The following is a 25,130-nucleotide window of genomic DNA, read 5'->3' on the forward strand; positions in this document are numbered from 1 at the left end:
GATACCAAACTTCCCAGTCTTCAGTGTTGCCATTATGGTGCTGTGGAGCTCGTGTTTGACGAGCTCTCAGCACCATGTACTTGTAAGAGGCAGCACTATACTTACAGTGCCCAGGAATGGACCTGGGTACTGTAGGGGCACAGGGCTCCTGCTCCTGTGCCCACACCATAGGCATAAGGCACCCAGCCAGAGGGGTGGCTGACATATGCCTTGGCAGTGTAGGTGATGGGCATGGCACACAGAGATGTGTGCCATGTCGACTCTTTGTTTTGTCCTGCACCCAGACACTCAGCCTGCAAAGGCAGTGTGTGTGTGTAAGGGTACAGGGCCTCTAAGGGTGGCACAATGAGTGCTGCAGCCCTTAGAGGCCTTCCCTGGTCACAAGGCCCTGGGTACCTAGGGTACCATTTACCAGGGGCTGACATGTGGCCAGGGTTTGCCAATTGGGAGTTTGTGTGTTTTAAGGAAGGAACATAGGCCCTGGGCACCTGATTGGCAGGAGCCCAGGGCACAACAAGGAAAAGTGCATCAGCTATTAGGCAAAAAAAAAGGGGGGGGGGTCACTGCAACAGAAACCCACTTTCTCACACAAGCCCCCCCCAGCCCAAAGGCCAGGAGACTTCTGCCAAAGCTGGGAGAGTCTACCTAGTCTTTCAGGCGAGGAAGAGTTGGGGAAGTGGTTTGAAAGTTGCAGGGCCTACTCTGCCTTACATCCTTCTGCCTAGGTCAGTCCCTTTGGGGAGCTGGCCTGTCTTATTAGTTTCAGGACCTAACTCCCAAGGCTCCTCTCCTTGTCTCTTACTGTCCTGGTCCCATCTTTCTATTTTGGGTTTAGAGGTGTATACCTCGGTAGTTTCTAACTTAGCCAGGGCTAGGCCCAGCTTACCCACAGAGGCTACCCACAGCTTGAGCAACCCCACCATGACCAATAAGGTCAGGGGGCCTGACTTGCTATTTGGCAGGGGGTTAGGCCACCATGCCAAGGATAGGGCTGCCATGAAGGCTAACACCCAGCAGAGGCTGCTGACAGCTGTCAGTGCCCAGAACCACACCTTTAGCTCCTGACTGGCAAGTGAGGGGGCTATTTTATAGTTCTCTTTGGGTCCTGGCTGTTGGTCTGTTTGAGGATAGGGGGTCCCTACTCTTGGTAGGGAACACCCCTCCTCTACCCTTTGTTCTGCCACCTGAGGAGCCACTAATTCAGGCTGGACAGTTGCCTGACTAGTCAGGTCTTGCTGTTGGCTAGGGGGGGCTTTACCAGTGCCATTGTGGGAGTTTTCCCTTACTGGGATAGAATCTCCCTGGCTCTCTGGAACTGTGGCTAACAGTTGCCCACCTTTCCTACCCTGTTTCTTCTCACTCTTTTGGGACTCAGCTGCACTGACTGCAGGTTGAGCCCCCACAGGTTCTTTGGGCGAGGCCTGGCATTGGGCCAGCACCTCTCTTTGGCTCAGTTCCACATCTAAGTGATCATTCCCCAAGAGACTATCAAGGGGGAGGTTTTTACTGACTATCACTTTTCTCCATCTAAGGGACCCAGCTGTGGCTAGGGGCACTATAGCCACAGGCCTAACAGTGACTCCCCCTGGGACAGTTCTTACCTTTCTTGTTTCCCCTGGGACATATTGGTGTGGGAATACCAACCTGTCATGTACCACAGTGTGACTGGCACAGGTATCTCTCAGGGCAGTGGCTGGGATTCCATTCACCTGTAGGTGGTGGAAGTGTCTACTTCCTTCTGGGATCTCCAGCTTGCTATTTGGGCCCATTCCCCAGTTGAAAGCTAGGAGGACTTCCTCATCTGAGGACCCTCCCTCCCAAGCTACACTGGCAACCCCTGGGGCTACACTAGTCACCCCTGGAGCTGTACTAGGAAACTTATTTTTAGGACAGCTAGAGTCCTGGGTGTGGTGTCCAGCCTTCTGACAGTTGAAACACCATATTCTGTTGGGATCCCAATTCTTACCTTGGTACCCTGGTTTAGTTTGTGAGGTGTCTTTGGGCCCACCCTCCTGGTCAGGGTTTTGGTGGGCTACCTGGGACTCCTTTCTTTTATCCACAAGGGGTTCACTCTCTTTCTTCTGGGAAGGCTTTGGGACCCCTTGGTTCTGGTCCCTCCCAGTGGACGTCCTAGTCACCCTAGTCTTGACCCAGTGGTCTGCTTTTTTTCCCAATTCTTGGGGGGATTTTAGACCTAGGTCTACCAAATGCTGATGCAACTTTTCATTTGTGCAGTTACTCAAAATATGTTCCTTCATGAATAAATTGTACAATCCAGTAAAATCCTGCACACCATGTCCAGCTAACCAACCATCCAGTGTCTTCACTGAGAAATCTACAAAATCAATCCAGGACTGGGTCTGGGTTTTGTGAGCCCCCCTGAATCTAATTCTATACTCCTCAGTGGTGAATCCAAATCCCTCAATCAGAGCTTCCTTCATGAGGTCATAGGATCCTGCTTCTGGCCCAGAGAGGGTCAGAAGCCTGTCTCTGCAGTTACCAGAGAACAGTTCCCATAGGAGTGCCCCCCAGAGAGGTTTCTTTACTTTTCTGATATCACAAGCCCTCTCAAAGGCTGTGAACCATTTGGTGATATCATCACCTTCCTCAAATTTAGGGACAATCCCTTTGGGGATTTTAAGGTCAGAAGTTTCCTCCCTATCCTTGTTTTTATTATTGCTGCCACCATTGATGGGTGCTAAACCCATCTCTCTCCTTTCCTTTTCTAGAGCCAGGAGCCTGGACTCTAGATCTATTCTTTTGGCCAGCCTCACAAGGCTGTCCTCTTCACTGGGGGGTCCCCCAGTGTTGTCTCTGGGACCAGAGCCACCTGTGTGGTCTCTAGGTGCCCAGATGCTAATTCTTGAGTTGGAGGGTATGGGTGCCATCTCCTCCCTAGGGAATAGTATGGGGAGGTTGTTGTCCACCTCCTCTGTTTCCCTTTCCTCATCTGACTGGCCATCACCATGTTCAGATGGGTGGTCTTTAGCATACTCAGCCAGGAGCTCCTGGAGCCCTTGTTTGGTTGGATGCAGACCCATTTGTAAATTTTTGAGTTTACATAAGGACCTCAATTCCTTGAAAGACAAGTGTAAGTAAGGTGTGAGGTCGAGCTCCTCCACCAGGTCCATGTTATTATTATCACTAATAGCTGGGTTTGTTTGAGACATTCTAACCTGACAGTTCTATACCTCTACCCTGACTATAGTGACTTATTTTTCTAAAATTCTAATGGGACTTAACCAAGGCCCTAGCAAGACTTTTAGTAATTTTGGAAAAACCAATCAGAATTCTAAAGGCAATTTTTAAGAGTTCTGTCGTGTGATCAGATGGTAACCAAGTAGTCCAACAAATGCAAGTTTGTATCCCACCGCTGATCCACCAATGTGAGAAAGTGGCTCTGTATATACTGTTCCCTAATGGGTACAGGGTGTACAGAGTCCACAGTCCCCCAGAGGCTGATAGAGGTCAAAGTTAGGTATGACCTTACTCTCAAAAGTGGTAGCTTGGTCGAGCAGTAAGGCAGTACCTGAGGACAGTGTAAAGCATTTATTGTACACACTCAGTCAGCAAATGGTTTCACACACTCAATAACTGAACTCTAGGCCAATGGTTTATATATATAAAATATATGCTTGTTTTATTTTTAGAACCACAAAGGGAATAAAAATATACTTTTCTCAGAATGAGAGATTGAATATAAATACTTTTGCAATAAGCAATGGATTTTTGTAAACAGTCACAGTTGGTTGCAATAAACAATCCTATTTCCTAAACATAACAATGCATTGAGCTCAATGGTAAGTTCAGGTTATCTTGTAATAAATTACTTTTCAGATTACTTTTGAAATTCCAGGTCTGGCTCCTAGATCCAGCTCTGGGTCAGTACTCAGAATCAAGTGATGAAAGTCGACTTAATAACTGTAATGATTTTTAAATAATATTTAGCTATTTCAAAAGTTAGCACTTAGAAAATATTTCAAAGAAAACATTCGATGGATCTCTATGGCAAGAAATTCAAATTGCAGGTAGAGTACTTTATCGTTACTTTAGTAATCCAGGACTGGGTACCTAGACCCAGGACTGGGGTCCTTATCAGAAACAGGTAAGTAATTTTGTTTGCAGAAATGGTACGATTTTAAAAGAATATTTCAATTTTGCAAAAATAGACACTTAGAAGAAATTTCACAGAAAAGCAGACAATGGTTTCCTATGGAAGAAAAATGAGTTAGAGGTAAGTACAGTTGTGGACACTTTTCAGAGTCAGGGCTGGGCACCAAGATCCAGCACTGGGAGCTCACCTAAGAGCAGGTGAGTAAATTCGTTTTTGTCACTTGGCTGATTTTTAGTGAATATTTGCAGTTTTGAAAAGTTCACACTTAGAAGATTTTTCAAGAAAAAGCCAGTCAATGTTACCCTATGAGGAAAATGAAGTTAGCGGTTTAAGGGTAAGTACCCGACTGGCAGAGTTGAAATTCCGGGCATAGACTCAGGGGTCCCCCAGTGTCAGGTAGGTACAGTTGGTTCACCCTCAGCGGTTTCAGGACGGCCGGGTGCAGAGAGAGTTAGGCCCAATGTTATCCTATGAGGGATAGGGGGGCCTTGGTTGGTGGCTGCTGTCTGGCAAGCCACGCGGCTGTGGGAGCTGGGCTCCTGGTCACTTACTCAGGGCAAGTGGGGACGTAGGTTAGTGTAGAGAGTGCACTGCCAGGGCCACTCGGGCGGCTGGGTGCAGGGTGCTTTTGAGCCTTCGGGCGCTCAATGGAAGTCAATGGGAATGTTCCGGTTTGGAAAAAGGCTGCAAGCTCGGGGACGAGGATGCTTCAGATGCCACCACCACTTCGAGAGGTAAGTTGGGTAGTTGTAGGTTAGGTGGGTACCCCGGGATTGGGCACAGGGGGCCGCAGGGCGCCGGGTGCAGGGGTGCCTTTTGAGGTCGGGAATCTTACCCTCTTGTTGATCGCGGTTGGGGTGGCACTCTGTTCTGAGGCTGCAGGCTTCTTCCGGAATGTCGAGGGGGGTCCTTGGGTGCCGGACTCTGGGTCACAGTCGCCGTGGGGTCGTCCTCAGGGTCTTTGTTCACTCCGGCACTGGCCAGGCTTGGCTGGTGCAGAGTGTGCTGGGTTCGCGGTTCCGGGCTGCTGCCAGGGGTTAGAGATAGGTTTCTGAGTAGAGCCTCTACTCATGGGAGTCCCAGGGGCTTTAGAGTTCAAAGGTAGCCAGGTCCTCCGGGGTATTTGAGGTTGCTGGCCACAAGAGATGCCGCGCTGGAGCAGGAGCAGGTTCGAGGGTCGACAGGCCGGTAGGGCTGGGGCCAAAGCAGTTGGTGTCTTCCTCTTTTTAGCAGCTGCAGGGCAGGTCTTTGTTCTTCTTGCTCTTCTTGTAGTTTCGAATCTGGGATCTGGGGAAGGAAGGTTCAGGGGGCCCCTAAATACTAGATTTAGGGGCGTTACAGGTAGGTGAAGGCCAGGGACCAATGGGTCCTTGTCCTGGGGTGGGTACACCCCCTATCCTGCCTCTCTCCTGTGGGAGGGGGGCAGTTGCCTAATCCTGATAGGGTAGGGCCTCCCATCTTCAAGATGGCGAGAGCCCGGAGATGTGCTTCACCTCGCCTCCCCCACCAGAGGGGTGGGGTGAGCAGGCTGGCACATCCCCTGTCCTTGTATGGGGTTTCCGGCCAAGCTTCCTGCCAGAGTGGGGGGTTGCAGTGGCCTGGGGAAACTCCAACTGGCGGCATGCCTTTGAAGCTTCCCTTTGCTCATCCTGGGGGAGGAGATTTCTCACCTCACCCAGGATGTGCATTGTTGCAGACCCGGGAGAGCAGGGGCTCTCCCACCCAGGGGTCCAGCAACGTGTCTGCTGTGTGGCAGCCTGGGCAGCCTCAGAGCAGACGTGGATTGTAGGTTAGCTGTTAGGGGGCATCTCTAAGATGCCCTCTGGGGTGCTTAGTACATTAAATCCCACACTGGCATCAGTGTGGGTTTAATGTGCTGAGAAGTTTGATACCAAACTTCCCAGTCTTCAGTGTTGCCATTATGGTGCTGTGGAGCTCGTGTTTGACGAGCTCTCAGCACCATGTACTTGTAAGAGGCAGCACTATACTTACAGTTCCCAGGAATGGACCTGGGTACTGTAGGGGCACAGGGCTCCTGCTCCTGTGCCCACACCATAGGCATAAGGCACCCAGCCAGAGGGGTGGCTGACATATGCCTTGGCAGTGTAGGTGATGGGCATGGCACACAGAGATGTGTGCCATGTCGACTCTTTGTTTTGTCCTGCACCCAGACACTCAGCCTGCAAAGGCAGTGTGTGTGTGTAAGGGTACAGGGCCTCTAAGGGTGGCACAATGAGTGCTGCAGCCCTTAGAGGCCTTCCCTGGTCACAAGGCCCTGGGTACCTAGGGTACCATTTACCAGGGGCTGACATGTGGCCAGGGTTTGCCAATTGGGAGTTTGTGTGTTTTAAGGAAGGAACATAGGCCCTGGGCACCTGATTGGCAGGAGCCCAGGGCACAACAAGGAAAAGTGCATCAGCTATTAGGCAAAAAAAAAGGGGGGGGGGGGTCACTGCAACAGAAACCCGCTTTCTCACACAAGCCCCCCCCAGCCCAAAGGCCAGGAGACTTCTGCCAAAGCTGGGAGAGTCTACCTAGTCTTTCAGGCGAGGAAGAGTTGGGGAAGTGGTTTGAAAGTTGCAGGGCCTACTCTGCCTTACATCCTTCTGCCTAGGTCAGTCCCTTTGGGGAGCTGGCCTGTCTTATTAGTTTCAGGACCTAACTCCCAAGGCTCCTCTCCTTGTCTCTTACTGTCCTGGTCCCATCTTTCTATTTTGGGTTTAGAGGTGTATACCTCGGTAGTTTCTAACTTAGCCAGGGCTAGGCCCAGCTTACCCACAGAGGCTACCCACAGCTTGAGCAACCCCACCATGACCAATAAGGTCAGGGGGCCTGACTTGCTATTTGGCAGGGGGTTAGGCCACCATGCCAAGGATAGGGCTGCCATGAAGGCTAACACCCAGCAGAGGCTGCTGACAGCTGTCAGTGCCCAGAACCACACCTTTAGCTCCTGACTGGCAAGTGAGGGGGCTATTTTATAGTTCTCTTTGGGTCCTGGCTGTTGGTCTGTTTGAGGATAGGGGGTCCCTACTCTTGGTAGGGAACACCCCTCCTCTACCCTTTGTTCTGCCACCTGAGGAGCCACTAATTCAGGCTGGACAGTTGCCTGACTAGTCAGGTCTTGCTGTTGGCTAGGGGGGGCTTTACCAGTGCCATTGTGGGAGTTTTCCCTTACTGGGATAGAATCTCCCTGGCTCTCTGGAACTGTGGCTAACAGTTGCCCACCTTTCCTACCCTGTTTCTTCTCACTCTTTTGGGACTCAGCTGCACTGACTGCAGGTTGAGCCCCCACAGGTTCTTTGGGCGAGGCCTGGCATTGGGCCAGCACCTCTCTTTGGCTCAGTTCCACATCTAAGTGATCATTCCCCAAGAGACTATCAAGGGGGAGGTTTTTACTGACTATCACTTTTCTCCATCTAAGGGACCCAGCTGTGGCTAGGGGCACTATAGCCACAGGCCTAACAGTGACTCCCCCTGGGACAGTTCTTACCTTTCTTGTTTCCCCTGGGACATATTGGTGTGGGAATACCAACCTGTCATGTACCACAGTGTGACTGGCACAGGTATCTCTCAGGGCAGTGGCTGGGATTCCATTCACCTGTAGGTGGTGGAAGTGTCTACTTCCTTCTGGGATCTCCAGCTTGCTATTTGGGCCCATTCCCCAGTTGAAAGCTAGGAGGACTTCCTCATCTGAGGACCCTCCCTCCCAAGCTACACTGGCAACCCCTGGGGCTACACTAGTCACCCCTGGAGCTGTACTAGGAAACTTATTTTTAGGACAGCTAGAGTCCTGGGTGTGGTGTCCAGCCTTCTGACAGTTGAAACACCATATTCTGTTGGGATCCCAATTCTTACCTTGGTACCCTGGTTTAGTTTGTGAGGTGTCTTTGGGCCCACCCTCCTGGTCAGGGTTTTGGTGGGCTACCTGGGACTCCTTTCTTTTATCCACAAGGGGTTCACTCTCTTTCTTCTGGGAAGGCTTTGGGACCCCTTGGTTCTGGTCCCTCCCAGTGGACGTCCTAGTCACCCTAGTCTTGACCCAGTGGTCTGCTTTTTTTCCCAATTCTTGGGGGGATTTTAGACCTAGGTCTACCAAATGCTGATGCAACTTTTCATTTGTGCAGTTACTCAAAATATGTTCCTTCATGAATAAATTGTACAATCCAGTAAAATCCTGCACACCATGTCCAGCTAACCAACCATCCAGTGTCTTCACTGAGAAATCTACAAAATCAATCCAGGACTGGGTCTGGGTTTTGTGAGCCCCCCTGAATCTAATTCTATACTCCTCAGTGGTGAATCCAAATCCCTCAATCAGAGCTTCCTTCATGAGGTCATAGGATCCTGCTTCTGGCCCAGAGAGGGTCAGAAGCCTGTCTCTGCAGTTACCAGAGAACAGTTCCCATAGGAGTGCCCCCCAGAGAGGTTTCTTTACTTTTCTGATATCACAAGCCCTCTCAAAGGCTGTGAACCATTTGGTGATATCATCACCTTCCTCAAATTTAGGGACAATCCCTTTGGGGATTTTAAGGTCAGAAGTTTCCTCCCTATCCTTGTTTTTATTATTGCTGCCACCATTGATGGGTGCTAAACCCATCTCTCTCCTTTCCTTTTCTAGAGCCAGGAGCCTGGACTCTAGATCTATTCTTTTGGCCAGCCTCACAAGGCTGTCCTCTTCACTGGGGGGTCCCCCAGTGTTGTCTCTGGGACCAGAGCCACCTGTGTGGTCTCTAGGTGCCCAGATGCTAATTCTTGAGTTGGAGGGTATGGGTGCCATCTCCTCCCTAGGGAATAGTATGGGGAGGTTGTTGTCCACCTCCTCTGTTTCCCTTTCCTCATCTGACTGGCCATCACCATGTTCAGATGGGTGGTCTTTAGCATACTCAGCCAGGAGCTCCTGGAGCCCTTGTTTGGTTGGATGCAGACCCATTTGTAAATTTTTGAGTTTACATAAGGACCTCAATTCCTTGAAAGACAAGTGTAAGTAAGGTGTGAGGTCGAGCTCCTCCACCAGGTCCATGTTATTATTATCACTAATAGCTGGGTTTGTTTGAGACATTCTAACCTGACAGTTCTAACCCTCTACCCTGACTATAGTGACTTATTTTTCTAAAATTCTAATGGGACTTAACCAAGGCCCTAGCAAGACTTTTAGTAATTTTGGAAAAACCAATCAGAATTCTAAAGGCAATTTTTAAGAGTTCTGTCGTGTGATCAGATGGTAACCAAGTAGTCCAACAAATGCAAGTTTGTATCCCACCGCTGATCCACCAATGTGAGAAAGTGGCTCTGTATATACTGTTCCCTAATGGGTACAGGGTGTACAGAGTCCACAGTCCCCCAGAGGCTGATAGAGGTCAAAGTTAGGTATGACCTTACTCTCAAAAGTGGTAGCTTGGTCGAGCAGTAAGGCAGTACCTGAGGACAGTGTAAAGCATTTATTGTACACACTCAGTCAGCAAATGGTTTCACACACTCAATAACTGAACTCTAGGCCAATGGTTTATATATATAAAATATATGCTTGTTTTATTTTTAGAACCACAAAGGGAATAAAAATATACTTTTCTCAGAATGAGAGATTGAATATAAATACTTTTGCAATAAGCAATGGATTTTTGTAAACAGTCACAGTTGGTTGCAATAAACAATCCTATTTCCTAAACATAACAATGCATTGAGCTCAATGGTAAGTTCAGGTTATCTTGTAATAAATTACTTTTCAGATTACTTTTGAAATTCCAGGTCTGGCTCCTAGATCCAGCTCTGGGTCAGTACTCAGAATCAAGTGATGAAAGTCGACTTAATAACTGTAATGATTTTTAAATAATATTTAGCTATTTCAAAAGTTAGCACTTAGAAAATATTTCAAAGAAAACATTCGATGGATCTCTATGGCAAGAAATTCAAATTGCAGGTAGAGTACTTTATCGTTACTTTAGTAATCCAGGACTGGGTACCTAGACCCAGGACTGGGGTCCTTATCAGAAACAGGTAAGTAATTTTGTTTGCAGAAATGGTACGATTTTAAAAGAATATTTCAATTTTGCAAAAATAGACACTTAGAAGAAATTTCACAGAAAAGCAGACAATGGTTTCCTATGGAAGAAAAATGAGTTAGAGGTAAGTACAGTTGTGGACACTTTTCAGAGTCAGGGCTGGGCACCAAGATCCAGCACTGGGAGCTCACCTAAGAGCAGGTGAGTAAATTCGTTTTTGTCACTTGGCTGATTTTTAGTGAATATTTGCAGTTTTGAAAAGTTCACACTTAGAAGATTTTTCAAGAAAAAGCCAGTCAATGTTACCCTATGAGGAAAATGAAGTTAGCGGTTTAAGGGTAAGTACCCGACTGGCAGAGTTGAAATTCCGGGCATAGACTCAGGGGTCCCCCAGTGTCAGGTAGGTACAGTTGGTTCACCCTCAGCGGTTTCAGGACGGCCGGGTGCAGAGAGAGTTAGGCCCAATGTTATCCTATGAGGGATAGGGGGGCCTTGGTTGGTGGCTGCTGTCTGGCAAGCCACGCGGCTGTGGGAGCTGGGCTCCTGGTCACTTACTCAGGGCAAGTGGGGACGTAGGTTAGTGTAGAGAGTGCACTGCCAGGGCCACTCGGGCGGCTGGGTGCAGGGTGCTTTTGAGCCTTCGGGCGCTCAATGGAAGTCAATGGGAATGTTCCGGTTTGGAAAAAGGCTGCAAGCTCGGGGACGAGGATGCTTCAGATGCCACCACCACTTCGAGAGGTAAGTTGGGTAGTTGTAGGTTAGGTGGGTACCCCGGGATTGGGCACAGGGGGCCGCAGGGCGCCGGGTGCAGGGGTGCCTTTTGAGGTCGGGAATCTTACCCTCTTGTTGATCGCGGTTGGGGTGGCACTCTGTTCTGAGGCTGCAGGCTTCTTCCGGAATGTCGAGGGGGGTCCTTGGGTGCCGGACTCTGGGTCACAGTCGCCGTGGGGTCGTCCTCAGGGTCTTTGTTCACTCCGGCACTGGCCAGGCTTGGCTGGTGCAGAGTGTGCTGGGTTCGCGGTTCCGGGCTGCTGCCAGGGGTTAGAGATAGGTTTCTGAGTAGAGCCTCTACTCATGGGAGTCCCAGGGGCTTTAGAGTTCAAAGGTAGCCAGGTCCTCCGGGGTATTTGAGGTTGCTGGCCACAAGAGATGCCGCGCTGGAGCAGGAGCAGGTTCGAGGGTCGACAGGCCGGTAGGGCTGGGGCCAAAGCAGTTGGTGTCTTCCTCTTTTTAGCAGCTGCAGGGCAGGTCTTTGTTCTTCTTGCTCTTCTTGTAGTTTCGAATCTGGGATCTGGGGAAGGAAGGTTCAGGGGGCCCCTAAATACTAGATTTAGGGGCGTTACAGGTAGGTGAAGGCCAGGGACCAATGGGTCCTTGTCCTGGGGTGGGTACACCCCCTATCCTGCCTCTCTCCTGTGGGAGGGGGGCAGTTGCCTAATCCTGATAGGGTAGGGCCTCCCATCTTCAAGATGGCGAGAGCCCGGAGATGTGCTTCACCTCGCCTCCCCCACCAGAGGGGTGGGGTGAGCAGGCTGGCACATCCCCTGTCCTTGTATGGGGTTTCCGGCCAAGCTTCCTGCCAGAGTGGGGGGTTGCAGTGGCCTGGGGAAACTCCAACTGGCGGCATGCCTTTGAAGCTTCCCTTTGCTCATCCTGGGGGAGGAGATTTCTCACCTCACCCAGGATGTGCATTGTTGCAGACCCGGGAGAGCAGGGGCTCTCCCACCCAGGGGTCCAGCAACGTGTCTGCTGTGTGGCAGCCTGGGCAGCCTCAGAGCAGACGTGGATTGTAGGTTAGCTGTTAGGGGGCATCTCTAAGATGCCCTCTGGGGTGCTTAGTACATTAAATCCCACACTGGCATCAGTGTGGGTTTAATGTGCTGAGAAGTTTGATACCAAACTTCCCAGTCTTCAGTGTTGCCATTATGGTGCTGTGGAGCTCGTGTTTGACGAGCTCTCAGCACCATGTACTTGTAAGAGGCAGCACTATACTTACAGTTCCCAGGAATGGACCTGGGTACTGTAGGGGCACAGGGCTCCTGCTCCTGTGCCCACACCATAGGCATAAGGCACCCAGCCAGAGGGGTGGCTGACATATGCCTTGGCAGTGTAGGTGATGGGCATGGCACACAGAGATGTGTGCCATGTCGACTCTTTGTTTTGTCCTGCACCCAGACACTCAGCCTGCAAAGGCAGTGTGTGTGTGTAAGGGTACAGGGCCTCTAAGGGTGGCACAATGAGTGCTGCAGCCCTTAGAGGCCTTCCCTGGTCACAAGGCCCTGGGTACCTAGGGTACCATTTACCAGGGGCTGACATGTGGCCAGGGTTTGCCAATTGGGAGTGTGTGTGTTTTAAGGAAGGAACATAGGCCCTGGGCACCTGATTGGCAGGAGCCCAGGGCACAACAAGGAAAAGTGCATCAGCTATTAGGCAAAAAAAAAAGGGGGGGGGGGGGTCACTGCAACAGAAACCCGCTTTCTCACACAAGCCCCCCCCAGCCCAAAGGCCAGGAGACTTCTGCCAAAGCTGGGAGAGTCTACCTAGTCTTTCAGGCGAGGAAGAGTTGGGGAAGTGGTTTGAAAGTTGCAGGGCCTACTCTGCCTTACATCCTTCTGCCTAGGTCAGTCCCTTTGGGGAGCTGGCCTGTCTTATTAGTTTCAGGACCTAACTCCCAAGGCTCCTCTCCTTGTCTCTTACTGTCCTGGTCCCATCTTTCTATTTTGGGTTTAGAGGTGTATACCTCGGTAGTTTCTAACTTAGCCAGGGCTAGGCCCAGCTTACCCACAGAGGCTACCCACAGCTTGAGCAACCCCACCATGACCAATAAGGTCAGGGGGCCTGACTTGCTATTTGGCAGGGGGTTAGGCCACCATGCCAAGGATAGGGCTGCCATGAAGGCTAACACCCAGCAGAGGCTGCTGACAGCTGTCAGTGCCCAGAACCACACCTTTAGCTCCTGACTGGCAAGTGAGGGGGCTATTTTATAGTTCTCTTTGGGTCCTGGCTGTTGGTCTGTTTGAGGATAGGGGGTCCCTACTCTTGGTAGGGAACACCCCTCCTCTACCCTTTGTTCTGCCACCTGAGGAGCCACTAATTCAGGCTGGACAGTTGCCTGACTAGTCAGGTCTTGCTGTTGGCTAGGGGGGGCTTTACCAGTGCCATTGTGGGAGTTTTCCCTTACTGGGATAGAATCTCCCTGGCTCTCTGGAACTGTGGCTAACAGTTGCCCACCTTTCCTACCCTGTTTCTTCTCACTCTTTTGGGACTCAGCTGCACTGACTGCAGGTTGAGCCCCCACAGGTTCTTTGGGCGAGGCCTGGCATTGGGCCAGCACCTCTCTTTGGCTCAGTTCCACATCTAAGTGATCATTCCCCAAGAGACTATCAAGGGGGAGGTTTTTACTGACTATCACCTTTCTCCATCTAAGGGACCCAGCTGTGGCTAGGGGCACTATAGCCACAGGCCTAACAGTGACTCCCCCTGGGACAGTTCTTACCCTTCTTGTTTCCCCTGGGACATATTGGTGTGGGAATACCAACCTGTCATGTACCACAGTGTGACTGGCACAGGTATCTCTCAGGGCAGTGGCTGGGATTCCATTCACCAGTAGGTGGTGGAAGTGTCTACTTCCTTCTGGGATCTCCAGCTTGCTATTTGGGCCCATTCCCCAGTTGAAAGCTAGGAGGACTTCCTCATCTGAGGACCCTCCCTCCCAAGCTACACTGGCAACCCCTGGGGCTACACTAGTCACCCCTGGAGCTGTACTAGGAACCTTATTTTTAGGACAGCTAGAGTCCTGGGTGTGGTGTCCAGCCTTCTGACAGTTGAAACACCATATTCTGTTGGGATCCCAATTCTTACCTTGGTACCCTGGTTTAGTTTGTGAGGTGTCTTTGGGCCCACCCTCCTGGTCAGGGTTTTGGTGGGCTACCTGGGACTCCTTTCTTTTATCCACAAGGGGTTCACTCTCTTTCTTCTGGGAAGGCTTTGGGACCCCTTGGTTCTGGTCCCTCCCAGTGGACGTCCTAGTCACCCTAGTCTTGACCCAGTGGTCTGCTTTTTTTCCCAATTCTTGGGGGGATTTTAGACCTAGGTCTACCAAATGCTGATGCAACTTTTCATTTGTGCAGTTACTCAAAATATGTTCCTTCATGAATAAATTGTACAATCCAGTAAAATCCTGCACACCATGTCCAGCTAACCAACCATCCAGTGTCTTCACTGAGAAATCTACAAAATCAATCCAGGACTGGGTCTGGGTTTTGTGAGCCCCCCTGAATCTAATTCTATACTCCTCAGTGGTGAATCCAAATCCCTCAATCAGAGCTTCCTTCATGAGGTCATAGGATCCTGCTTCTGGCCCAGAGAGGGTCAGAAGCCTGTCTCTGCAGTTACCAGAGAACAGTTCCCATAGGAGTGCCCCCCAGAGAGGTTTCTTTACTTTTCTGATATCACAAGCCCTCTCAAAGGCTGTGAACCATTTGGTGATATCATTACCTTCCTCAAATTTAGGGACAATCCCTTTGGGGATTTTAAGGTCAGAAGTTTCCTCCCTATCCTTGTTTTTATTATTGCTGCCACCATTGATGGGTGCTAAACCCATCTCTCTCCTTTCCTTTTCTAGAGCCAGGAGCCTGGACTCTAGATCTATTCTTTTGGCCAGCCTCACAAGGCTGTCCTCTTCACTGGGGGGTCCCCCAGTGTTGTCTCTGGGACCAGAGCCACCTGTGTGGTCTCTAGGTGCCCAGATGCTAATTCTTGAGTTGGAGGGTATGGGTGCCATCTCCTCCCTAGGGAATAGTATGGGGAGGTTGTTGTCCACCTCCTCTGTTTCCCTTTCCTCATGTGACTGGCCATCACCATGTTCAGATGGGTGGTCTTTAGCATACTCAGCCAGGAGCTCCTGGAGCCCTTGTTTGGTTGGATGCAGACCCATTTGTAAATTTTTGAGTTTACATAAGGACCTCAATTCCTTGAAAGACAAGTGTAAGTAAGGTGTGAGGTCGAGCTCCTCCACCAGGTCCATGTTATTATTATCACTAATAGCTGGGTTTGTTTGAGACATTCTAACCTGACAGTTCTAACCCTCTACCCTGACTATAGTGACTTATTTTTCTAAAATTCTAATGGGACTTAACCAAGGCCCTAGCAAGACTTTTAGTAATTTTGGAAAAACCAATCAGAATTCTAAAGGCAATTTTTAAGAGTTCTGTCGTGTGATCAGATGGTAACCAAGTAGTCCAACAAATGCAAGTTTGTATCCCACCGCTGATCCACCAATGTGAGAAAGTGGCTCTGTATATACTGTTCCCTAATGGGTACAGGGTGTACAGAGTCCACAGTCCCCCAGAGGCTGATAGAGGTCAAAGTTAGGTATGACCTTACTCTCAAAAGTGGTAGCTTGGTCGAGCAGTAAGGCAGTACCTGAGGACAGTGTAAAGCATTTATTGTACACACTCAGTCAGCAAATGGTTTCACACACTCAATAACTGAACTCTAGGCCAATGGTTTATATATATAAAATATATGCTTGTTTTATTTTTAGAACCACAAAGGGAATAAAAATATACTTTTCTCAGAATGAGAGATTGAATATAAATACTTTTGCAATAAGCAATGGATTTTTGTAAACAGTCACAGTTGGTTGCAATAAACAATCCTATTTCCTAAACATAACAATGCATTGAGCTCAATGGTAAGTTCAGGTTATCTTGTAATAAATTACTTTTCAGATTACTTTTGAAATTCCAGGTCTGGCTCCTAGATCCAGCTCTGGGTCAGTACTCAGAATCAAGTGATGAAAGTCGACTTAATAACTGTAATGATTTTTAAATAATATTTAGCTATTTCAAAAGTTAGCACTTAGAAAATATTTCAAAGAAAACATTCGATGGATCTCTATGGCAAGAAATTCAAATTGCAGGTAGAGTACTTTATCGTTACTTTAGTAATCCAGGACTGGGTACCTAGACCCAGGACTGGGGTCCTTATCAGAAACAGGTAAGTAATTTTGTTTGCAGAAATGGTACGATTTTAAAAGAATATTTCAATTTTGCAAAAATAGACACTTAGAAGAAATTTCACAGAAAAGCAGACAATGGTTTCCTATGGAAGAAAAATGAGTTAGAGGTAAGTACAGTTGTGGACACTTTTCAGAGTCAGGGCTGGGCACCAAGATCCAGCACTGGGAGCTCACCTAGGAGCAGGTGAGTAAATTCGTTTTTGTCACTTGGCTGATTTTTAGTGAATATTTGCAGTTTTGAAAAGTTCACACTTAGAAGATTTTTCAAGAAAAAGCCAGTCAATGTTACCCTATGAGGAAAATGAAGTTAGCGGTTTAAGGGTAAGTACCCGACTGGCAGAGTTGAAATTCCGGGCATAGACTCGGGTCCCCCAGTGTCAGGTAGGTACAGTTGGTTCACCCTCAGCGGTTTCAGGACGGCCGGGTGCAGAGAGAGTTAGGCCCAATGTTATCCTATGAGGGATAGGGGGGCCTTGGTTGGTGGCTGCTGTCTGGCAAGCCACGCGGCTGTGGGAGCTGGGCTCCTGGTCACTTACTCAGGGCAAGTGGGGACGTAGGTTAGTGTAGAGAGTGCACTGCCAGGGCCACTCGGGCGGCTGGGTGCAGGGTGCTTTTGAGCCTTCGGGCGCTCAATGGAAGTCAATGGGAATGTTCCGGTTTGGAAAAAGGCTGCAAGCTCGGGGACGAGGATGCTTCAGATGCCACCACCACTTCGAGAGGTAAGTTGGGTAGTTGTAGGTTAGGTGGGTACCCCGGGATTGGGCACAGGGGGCCGCAGGGCGCCGGGTGCAGGGGTGCCTTTTGAGGTCGGGAATCTTACCCTCTTGTTGATCGCGGTTGGGGTGGCACTCTGTTCTGAGGCTGCAGGCTTCTTCCGGAATGTCGAGGGGGGTCCTTGGGTGCCGGACTCTGGGTCACAGTCGCCGTGGGGTCGTCCTCAGGGTCTTTGTTCACTCCGGCACTGGCCAGGCTTGGCTGGTGCAGAGTGTGCTGGGTTCGCGGTTCCGGGCTGCTGCCAGGGGTTAGAGATAGGTTTCTGAGTAGAGCCTCTACTCATGGGAGTCCCAGGGCCTTTAGAGTTCAAAGGTAGCCGGGTCCTCCGGGGTATTTGAGGTTGCTGGCCACAAGAGATGCCGCGCTGGAGCAGGAGCAGGTTCGAGGGTCGACAGGCCGGTAGGGCTGGGGCCAAAGCAGTTGGTGTCTTCCTCTTTTTAGCAGCTGCAGGGCAGGTCTTTGTTCTTCTTGCTCTTCTTGTAGTTTCGAATCTGGGATCTGGGGAAGGAAGGTTCAGGGGGCCCCTAAATACTAGATTTAGGGGCGTTACAGGTAGGTGAAGGCCAGGGACCAATGGGTCCTTGTCCTGGGGTGGGTACACCCCCTATCCTGCCTCTCTCCTGTGGGAGGGGGGCAGTAGCCTAATCCTGATAGGGTAGGGCCTCCCATCTTCAAGATGGCGAGAGCCCGGAGATGTGCTTCACCTCGCCTCCCCCACCAGAGGGGTGGGGTGGGCAGGCTGGCACATCCCCTGTCCTTGTATGGGGTTTCCGGCCAAGCTTCCTGCCAGAGTGGGGGGTTGCAGTGGCCTGGGGAAACTCCAACTGGCGGCATGCCTTTGAAGCTTCCCTTTGCTCATCCTGGGGGAGGAGATTTCTCACCTCACCCAGGATGTGCATTGTTGCAGGCCCGGGAGAGCAGGGGCTCTCCCACCCAGGGGTCCAGCAACGTGTCTGCTGTGTGGCAGCCTGGGCAGCCTCAGAGCAGACGTGGATTGTAGGTTAGCTGTTAGGGGGCATCTCTAAGATGCCCTCTGGGGTGCTTAGTACATTAAATCCCACACTGGCATCAGTGTGGGTTTAATGTGCTGAGAAGTTTGATACCAAACTTCCCAGTCTTCAGTGTTGCCATTATGGTGCTGTGGAGCTCGTGTTTGACGAGCTCTCAGCACCATGTACTTGTAAGAGGCAGCACTATACTTACAGTGCCCAGGAATGGACCTGGGTACTGTAGGGGCACAGGGCTCCTGCTCCTGTGCCCACACCATAGGCATAAGGCACCCAGCCAGAGGGGTGGCTGACATATGCCTTGGCAGTGTAGGTGATGGGCATGGCACACAGAGATGTGTGCCATGTCGACTCTTTGTTTTGTCCTGCACCCAGACACTCAGCCTGCAAAGGCAGTGTGTGTGTGTAAGGGTACAGGGCCTCTAAGGGTGGCACAATGAGTGCTGCAGCCCTTAGAGGCCTTCCCTGGTCACAAGGCCCTGGGTACCTAGGGTACCATTTACCAGGGGCTGACATGTGGCCAGGGTTTGCCAATTGGGAGTTTGTGTGTTTTAAGGAAGGAACATAGGCCCTGGGCACCTGATTGGCAGGAGCCCAGGGCACAACAAGGAAAAGTGCATCAGCTATTAGGCAAAAAAAAGGGGGGGGGGGGGGTCACTGCAACAGAAACCCACTTTCTCACACACGGGCCTCAGCTTTGCTGTGGACTCAGGGTAGCCTCGGGGGGAGTCTGGAAATCCACCTCTGGTGATGCAGAGACTTCGGCGTCTGGCGGGAGCTTCAGTAATGCAGACCGGTCAGTTGCTTCTTTGGTGCCTGCCAAGCAGGGGAGTCACTCCTTGACCCCAAGGGAGATTTTTTCCGTCTTCTAGTCGTGATAGAAAGTCGAAGATCCAGGATATATGTTTCAGAGGTTCATCCAGGGTAATCTAAAGTCCTAGGGACTGGATTCCTATACTTATACTAAGTTTAGGGGATGGACTAACTCTAAGGCCCCACCTATGGGTGGGCCTGGGTGGTTACACCCCTTCCCCTTTGTCCAGTTTCGCGCCAGAGCAGGAGCTGAGTGCCCCTGCAACCGGTTTGAACTGGGCTATGCACAGGGACACCTTGTGTGCCACAGGCAGTGTCTCAAAAGCATTCTGTGAATGCACCCACCCTGCCCCAATACACATCTGCCTGTCTGGGGAGGTGGTTACACCTCCCTGTGACAGGAAACCTATTGTCCAGGCCTCCCCTGCCGGAGTTTCAGTCAGCAGTAGGAGGCCAGACCCGTGTCTGGCAGTGGCATCCATTTTATGATGCCAGGGCTTTTAAAAGATTTAACCGGGTTTAGCCAGTGTGAACATGTCTCTCCCTCTAGGAGGGTGGAATGCTACCCCCGCCGCCAGAACTGGTGGTGGAGGGTAGTATTCCAAAGCGTTTGACACCAAACACGACATGTTTTGATGCAGCCTTCCCAAAGTTAGCATTTACCGCGAAGTTATAATGCACTTAAGAGTATATGGTATGGCTGTATCACAGAACAGCCATAAGGAAGTATTTCCGAATGCTGCAGAGGGGCTCAGTTCATGCTTGGGCACCCTCTCACATAAAACCAAGCACTCTGCCTTCAGGATTCTCAAGGCCTGCCATACGAGTGGCTTATAGATTTATATGTGTCTGTATAAGGTAGTGATATAGGTAGCCTATACCACAGTAAGGGATGCAAGCACACCCTTACCCAGGTTGCAGTAGCAGACCTGTGGTGTCATTTTGGAGTGCTTCCCAGGGGTGGCATAATACATGCTGCAGCCCCTGGTAGGCCTCTGAGGTACCTATGCCCTAGGTACATAGTATACCATATACTAGGGGCTTATAAGGCACTCCAGAATCCAATTAAAGATGTACCTAATGTACATGGAAACCATTTTAGAGAGGAAGCAGCTAGGCTGTGGTCCTGATTAGCAGAGCCACAGCCAGACTAAGGTCGTAAAACAGTGAAACACCAGCAAAAAGTGGGGGTACCCATGTGAAGCAGATCCTACTCTCCTACAATAAAGAGCTGATAATCCACTCGGAATTCTTTTGTGCGATCCAGATAGAATGAAAGCACACGTGTTTGATCCAGACGGTGGAGCCTCTCCTCGTTAGAAGGATGCGGGGGCGGGAAAAGGGTGGGCAAAGTAGTGGTCTGTCCTATATGGAAAGAGGTAACCACTTTGGGAAGGAAAGAATGCCTAGTACGAAGGACAACTTTGTCCGGATGAACAACCAGGAAACGAGGCTTAGAAGAAAGGGCTTGAAGCTCACTCACCCTGCGAGCAGAGGTGATGGCAACCAGAAAGGCAGTCTTAAGAGTCAGAAACCTCCGAGGACAGTTTTGTAAAGGCTCAAAGGGAGCGCACGTACGATGGTTAGAACCAAGTTAAAGTCCCACTGGGTCATCACGAAAGGAGTTGGATGAAACAATTGAGTAATGCCCTTAAAGGAGCGATTTATAACAGGGGACTTGAAAAGTGAAGGCTGGTCAGGCAGCCAAAGGAAGGCCAAAATGGACCGAGAGATATCCTTTTAGAGTGCCCAGAGCAGAGCCCTCCTGGGCCAAAGAAAGAATGAAGAGGTGAACCTCTGAAAGGGGCGCAGAAGGGGGATCCACAGCCTTTGCTGTGCACCATGCCACAAATGTGTTCCATCTACAGGCATATACTGTTTTGGCGGAGGGATGCCTGGCTGCCAAGATAACATTACAGACTTCGGGAGGAAGGTCGAAAGCTGTCAACTGTCTCTGCTCAATCTCCACGCAAGGAGGTGGAGTCTGGACAGGTTCGGGTGGAGAACCGTCCCCTGCTGCTACGACAGAAGATCCTCCCGAAGAGGCAGTCTGATCGGCGGATCGATGGCCATGTGTAATAGCTTGGAATACCAGACTCTTCGTGCCCAATCCGAAGCCACAAGAATGATTTGGGCCCGCCCGCGCTTAATTATCTTCAGCACTCTTGGCAGAAGTGCAAGTGGAAGACCGCAACTCCACTTGCTATGAAAAGCGTCGCCTAGCGAGTGACGCCTTGGAAATTCCAACGTTCAGAACTGCTGACATTGCGCGTTCTCTTCGGTGGCGAATAGATCTAACCAAGGCTCTTCCCACTGCTGAAAGAGACCTTGCACCACCTCCGAGTGAAGACGCCATTCGTGATCCATCATGCACCTGCGCCTGAGTTCGTCCGCCCTGGCGTTCAGTGAACCTGCCAGGTGTTGAACCTCCAGGGCTATGCCCTGATATAACAACTGCAAACATCCGGGCCCAACACCAGATGGCGTTCTATGCACAGTGTGTAGATCTGCAGCTCTACATGCCAAGAACAGATGCATACTGGTAAGTAGCATATTCCTTTACACATCTGGACTCAACACTAGATGGCAGGAGTATGCAAAGGATGTGAATCTACAGCACTACATGCCAAGAAAAATCCCTGAACACTAGATGGCAGGAGTATGCAACGGATGTGAATCTGCAGCACTGCATACCAAGAACACATGCTTACAGGGTAAGTAACATAATCCTCTCACCTTTTACAAACCTCAGTCTTGAGTATGGCTCAGTGTTAGTTCTCTTTCGAGCACTTACCACAGAAGCAGTGTTGGCCAGCACTCCTTGCTGAAATGTCTGTAGCAGCCACAAATTGTGTTCACCCTTCTTCCATGCACTGCTCTCTAGACAGGGTCTTCAGTGGCGATGTTGGTATGGTCAGTTCACCCTTGAAGATCTGTTTACGTAAGACTCATTCCTTTGTGTAAAAGCTCCTGTTCTTCATTCATTGCTTAATGTTTTATGTTACTCTCCTTGGAGCTCTTGGTCAGTGTAGGAATTTGAGGTTGCAGATCAATCTTGCCCAAGACTTGACTCTTTCCTTCTTCATCTTCTCCTACCCCACTCAACAGGTGAATGGCATGATCAAGGAGAGGGAAGGCTATGCCCCTGGCACAGAGTTCCACCGCTGCAAGGAGATGTCGGAGTACAGCAGCACCCTATGCAAGGACCTCTACCTCTTCCCTGGCCTGCCAGCATCCACAGAAGAGGCCTGACAGTCAGATGGTGCACTCTGCTGACCATGCCACCTCTTACTTCGGCAAATGGTCTTCTTTGAGGGCCAGTGGACATCAGGGCCCTGTTGCACACTGAGTTTGCCCTGTACCAGAGCAGGGTGAGGTATTGAGAGTGGGTGGCAGCAAGTCATGCTCTCACACTGTGCCACTGTGAGCAAGGCTTCTGACCATAGCTCATATCACTGCCCATCCGAGGGGTCCGTTCTCTTACTCAAGCCCTCTGACTCGCCTGTAAGGCATAGTGTAGTAGTGAGGGCACTAAATATCTCCGTTATTAGCGATGCCTGTGGGGCACGCTGTGTTCCATCCATTTTCTCTCTTTTATCCCACCATGACACCTTGTGGTAAAAACCAAAGATTTCATAAGAACTAAGCAGAGATTGATATTTTTATATTTGAAGTATTTTCTTTATTCACACTCTTTTTGCTATTCCTGTCATTTTTATGGCCAGTGTTCTTTGGGGGAGGGCTTTTTATCTTCCTTTTATACAGTGTTTATGCATTTTTGTACAGAAATCCAAAATACCTGCCGTTGTGTTTTTTACAATAAATTCTTAATTGAGTTTAATTTCCACCAAGGTGTGCTGCTCCTGTCTGGGCCTAGCTGTTTCTGTTCTGTGTGCTGTGTATGCTCTATCTCTGTTGAGTATGCTGTGTCCCTGTTGTCTATGCTGTGGTGTCCCTGTTGTGCATGCTGTGTCCCTGTTGTAAATGCTGTGTCCCTGTTGTGTATGCTGTGTTCTTGTGGACTGTCGGTGAGAGAGATTGGTGTCGCTATGTCCAGTTTGGGGACTTGAAACTAGCTACCTGTCACAGGGACATGTGGGGTTGACTATTTCATAGAGGTTTCGGATCCTTGTAAACGTCTCAAAAGTGTTTTGTTGACAATGACCCATTTCGAGTGGAATTAAACATATGCATTTTAGGAAATTTGTGGTTCAATCATAGTCAGGGACATTTAAGTGCAATTAGCTTTGTTCAATGGAGATTTCTTGCTGTTGTCAGTCATATGAAACTTGTTAGCTATAACAATTGAAGGCTTGAACACCACCTCGAACATTACCCTCGTTGACGGATTCCAGAAAGAGACCTGGCTCTTCGACTACACCCAGCAACTGAAGACCCTCATGGGTCATAAGCCACGCTTTACAAGTACCGGTTTATTGATTTACCTTTATTTCAGGGAGATTTGTAGTTCCCCAGTTATTTTTGGGAGATGAATCCATGGACATTTGAAATCAACAGTATTCCCAAAATAGTTTATATAGGGGATACTTTTGCAAACAATTTCAAAGATTTCTGATTGGTTTAAAGGATACAACAACGCTATGTGATGGATACAGAATATTAGAAATGTATTTCAAAGTTAGTTTGTTTTTAAGAGTGGCTGGTGATCCCATTGCCAAAAGTCACAATGCATACTGATAGAATCTATGTTCACATTTTGTTGCCAACGGATACAGAGATAAAGTTGAGTGCTTGTCCATCTGTGAAACACGCACTGCACTCAGTCGTGAATCACCTACAGACCCCTCTGAAGTGACCCTGCCTTCAGCAGCCAGCGAGTCATCGAGCTACAAAAGTGCATGTATCCTGCACCTGCAAAGACTGTTCACAACCACCCCTATCACCTTCATAAATTACTGAGGGGCAGAAGTTAGGTCGCAGGGTAGGACAAATGCAAGAAGTCAGTGTCAGACTTAGTCCCGTCACTTCCACTCTGATGGGAGGTCACACAGTCGGCACTCAAAGGACTTGAGTCCACTTTCATTGTCTGAATCCGAGACTGTTCCAAAGCTGCTCCTAATGTGCTCAGAGTTCCTGGGCTATGGTCGTCGACCCCAATGTGGATAGAGACCTTTAGGGGAGCCTTGCTACAGCCTTTCCAGGCTACACCTGCTTCCTCTTGCATGCCTTTAGGCCCCATCGTGCTGCAGGTCAGCCAGTCAGACTTCCACTTGAGGAACCTGAGCCAACTAAACCTGTTGGGTCTCTGTTTGGCCACCAGTGGATGACAGCAAACCTCTTTACATCTTTGGGGTCCCCCGTCAACCTAAAAGGGTCTCACCTATCGCCCTGACTGAGGATGCAATTTATTGGAGCAGCACTGGAACAGTGGCGTGCCGGGATTTCCCTCTGATGAAATGAGTCTAGGTCTAGGACATTCAGGCTATGAACCTAATGTTTCAAGCCTCCTACATCATCCTCATCAACTTTTCCAGGGGACACATGCAAACTCTACAATGGAATTTGAAGTTCCAGTGGGACCAGTAATAAGGCAATCAGATCAATGCCACCCAATTCCCAGAGGAGCCAGCTTGATATATGCAGTAGTGCCTGCTCAAACGCAAATGGTCCAGTGGCGGGGCCCTCTTCCCTTCCCCACCCAGAGTTGTCCCTGGTAATGGATGTATCCCTTCTGGGCTGAGGAGGTGAAGGATCAGGAGACTGATCTATGGTGCAGGGCTGGTTCCACATTAATCTGCTTGAGTTGTGGGCCATTCGTCTGGCTCTGAAGGCCTTCCTGCCATCCAACAAAGGGAGGCTGGTACAGGTTCTCAAGGACAACAGCACCTCCATGTAGTGTTTTGACAAGCAAGGTAGAGTGGGCTTTTGCGACCTGTGTCAGGAGAAGGTGCTTGGAACGCCAGGACATTTTCCTGATAGCGTGCCAAAGTGGACAAACTGAGCAGGCTGCGTCTGGCAGATCACGACTCGTGTCTCCATCCCAATGATGGCAGAACCTTGGCTAGATCTTTTTGCCACTGTCAAAAACATTTACTGTCAAATGTTTTGAGCAGTGGACTTTGAAGATTGAAAGGTGGGAGCTCCTGGCGTTGGATCAGCTGCCTGAAGTGGTGGGTGCCATACTTGCTGCCAGACACCCTGTCACATAATCCATATACACCAGCCGCAGAAAGTCATTTGGGGACTGGAATGGCATTCTCATGGCTGACTCCCATGAACAAAGCTGTTGTTCATCCTCTTGCTTGTTTTCTTTGACCAACAAGGCTTTGCAGTGGGCTCGTTTAGATGTTGTTTGTCAGGTCTTTCCAGTTTTGCGGTGTGGGAGAGTAGGATCTGCTTCACATGGGTACCCCCACTTTTTGCTGGTGTTTCACTGTTTT

The 25,130-nt window shown here is 49.8% G+C and overlaps 1 protein-coding gene across 1 annotated transcript in view; it reads left to right on the forward strand.

Annotated features, from left to right (window-relative positions):
* CASP2 (caspase 2) overlaps nucleotides 1-22,576 on the forward strand; it is a 338,496-nt gene extending 315,920 nt beyond the window's left edge. The window contains exon 11 of the mRNA XM_085620348.1: nucleotides 21,838-22,576. Within this exon, the coding sequence (XP_085476474.1) occupies nucleotides 21,838-21,981 (144 nt within the window). The 3' untranslated portion in view covers nucleotides 21,982-22,576. The remainder of the gene's footprint in view (nucleotides 1-21,837) is intronic.
* The last annotated feature ends 2,554 nt before the right edge of the window (nucleotides 22,577-25,130 follow it).

This window comes from Triturus cristatus, chromosome 7 (assembly GCF_964204655.1).
Source record: "Triturus cristatus chromosome 7, aTriCri1.1, whole genome shotgun sequence".
Taxonomy (NCBI): Eukaryota; Metazoa; Chordata; class Amphibia; order Caudata; family Salamandridae; genus Triturus; species Triturus cristatus.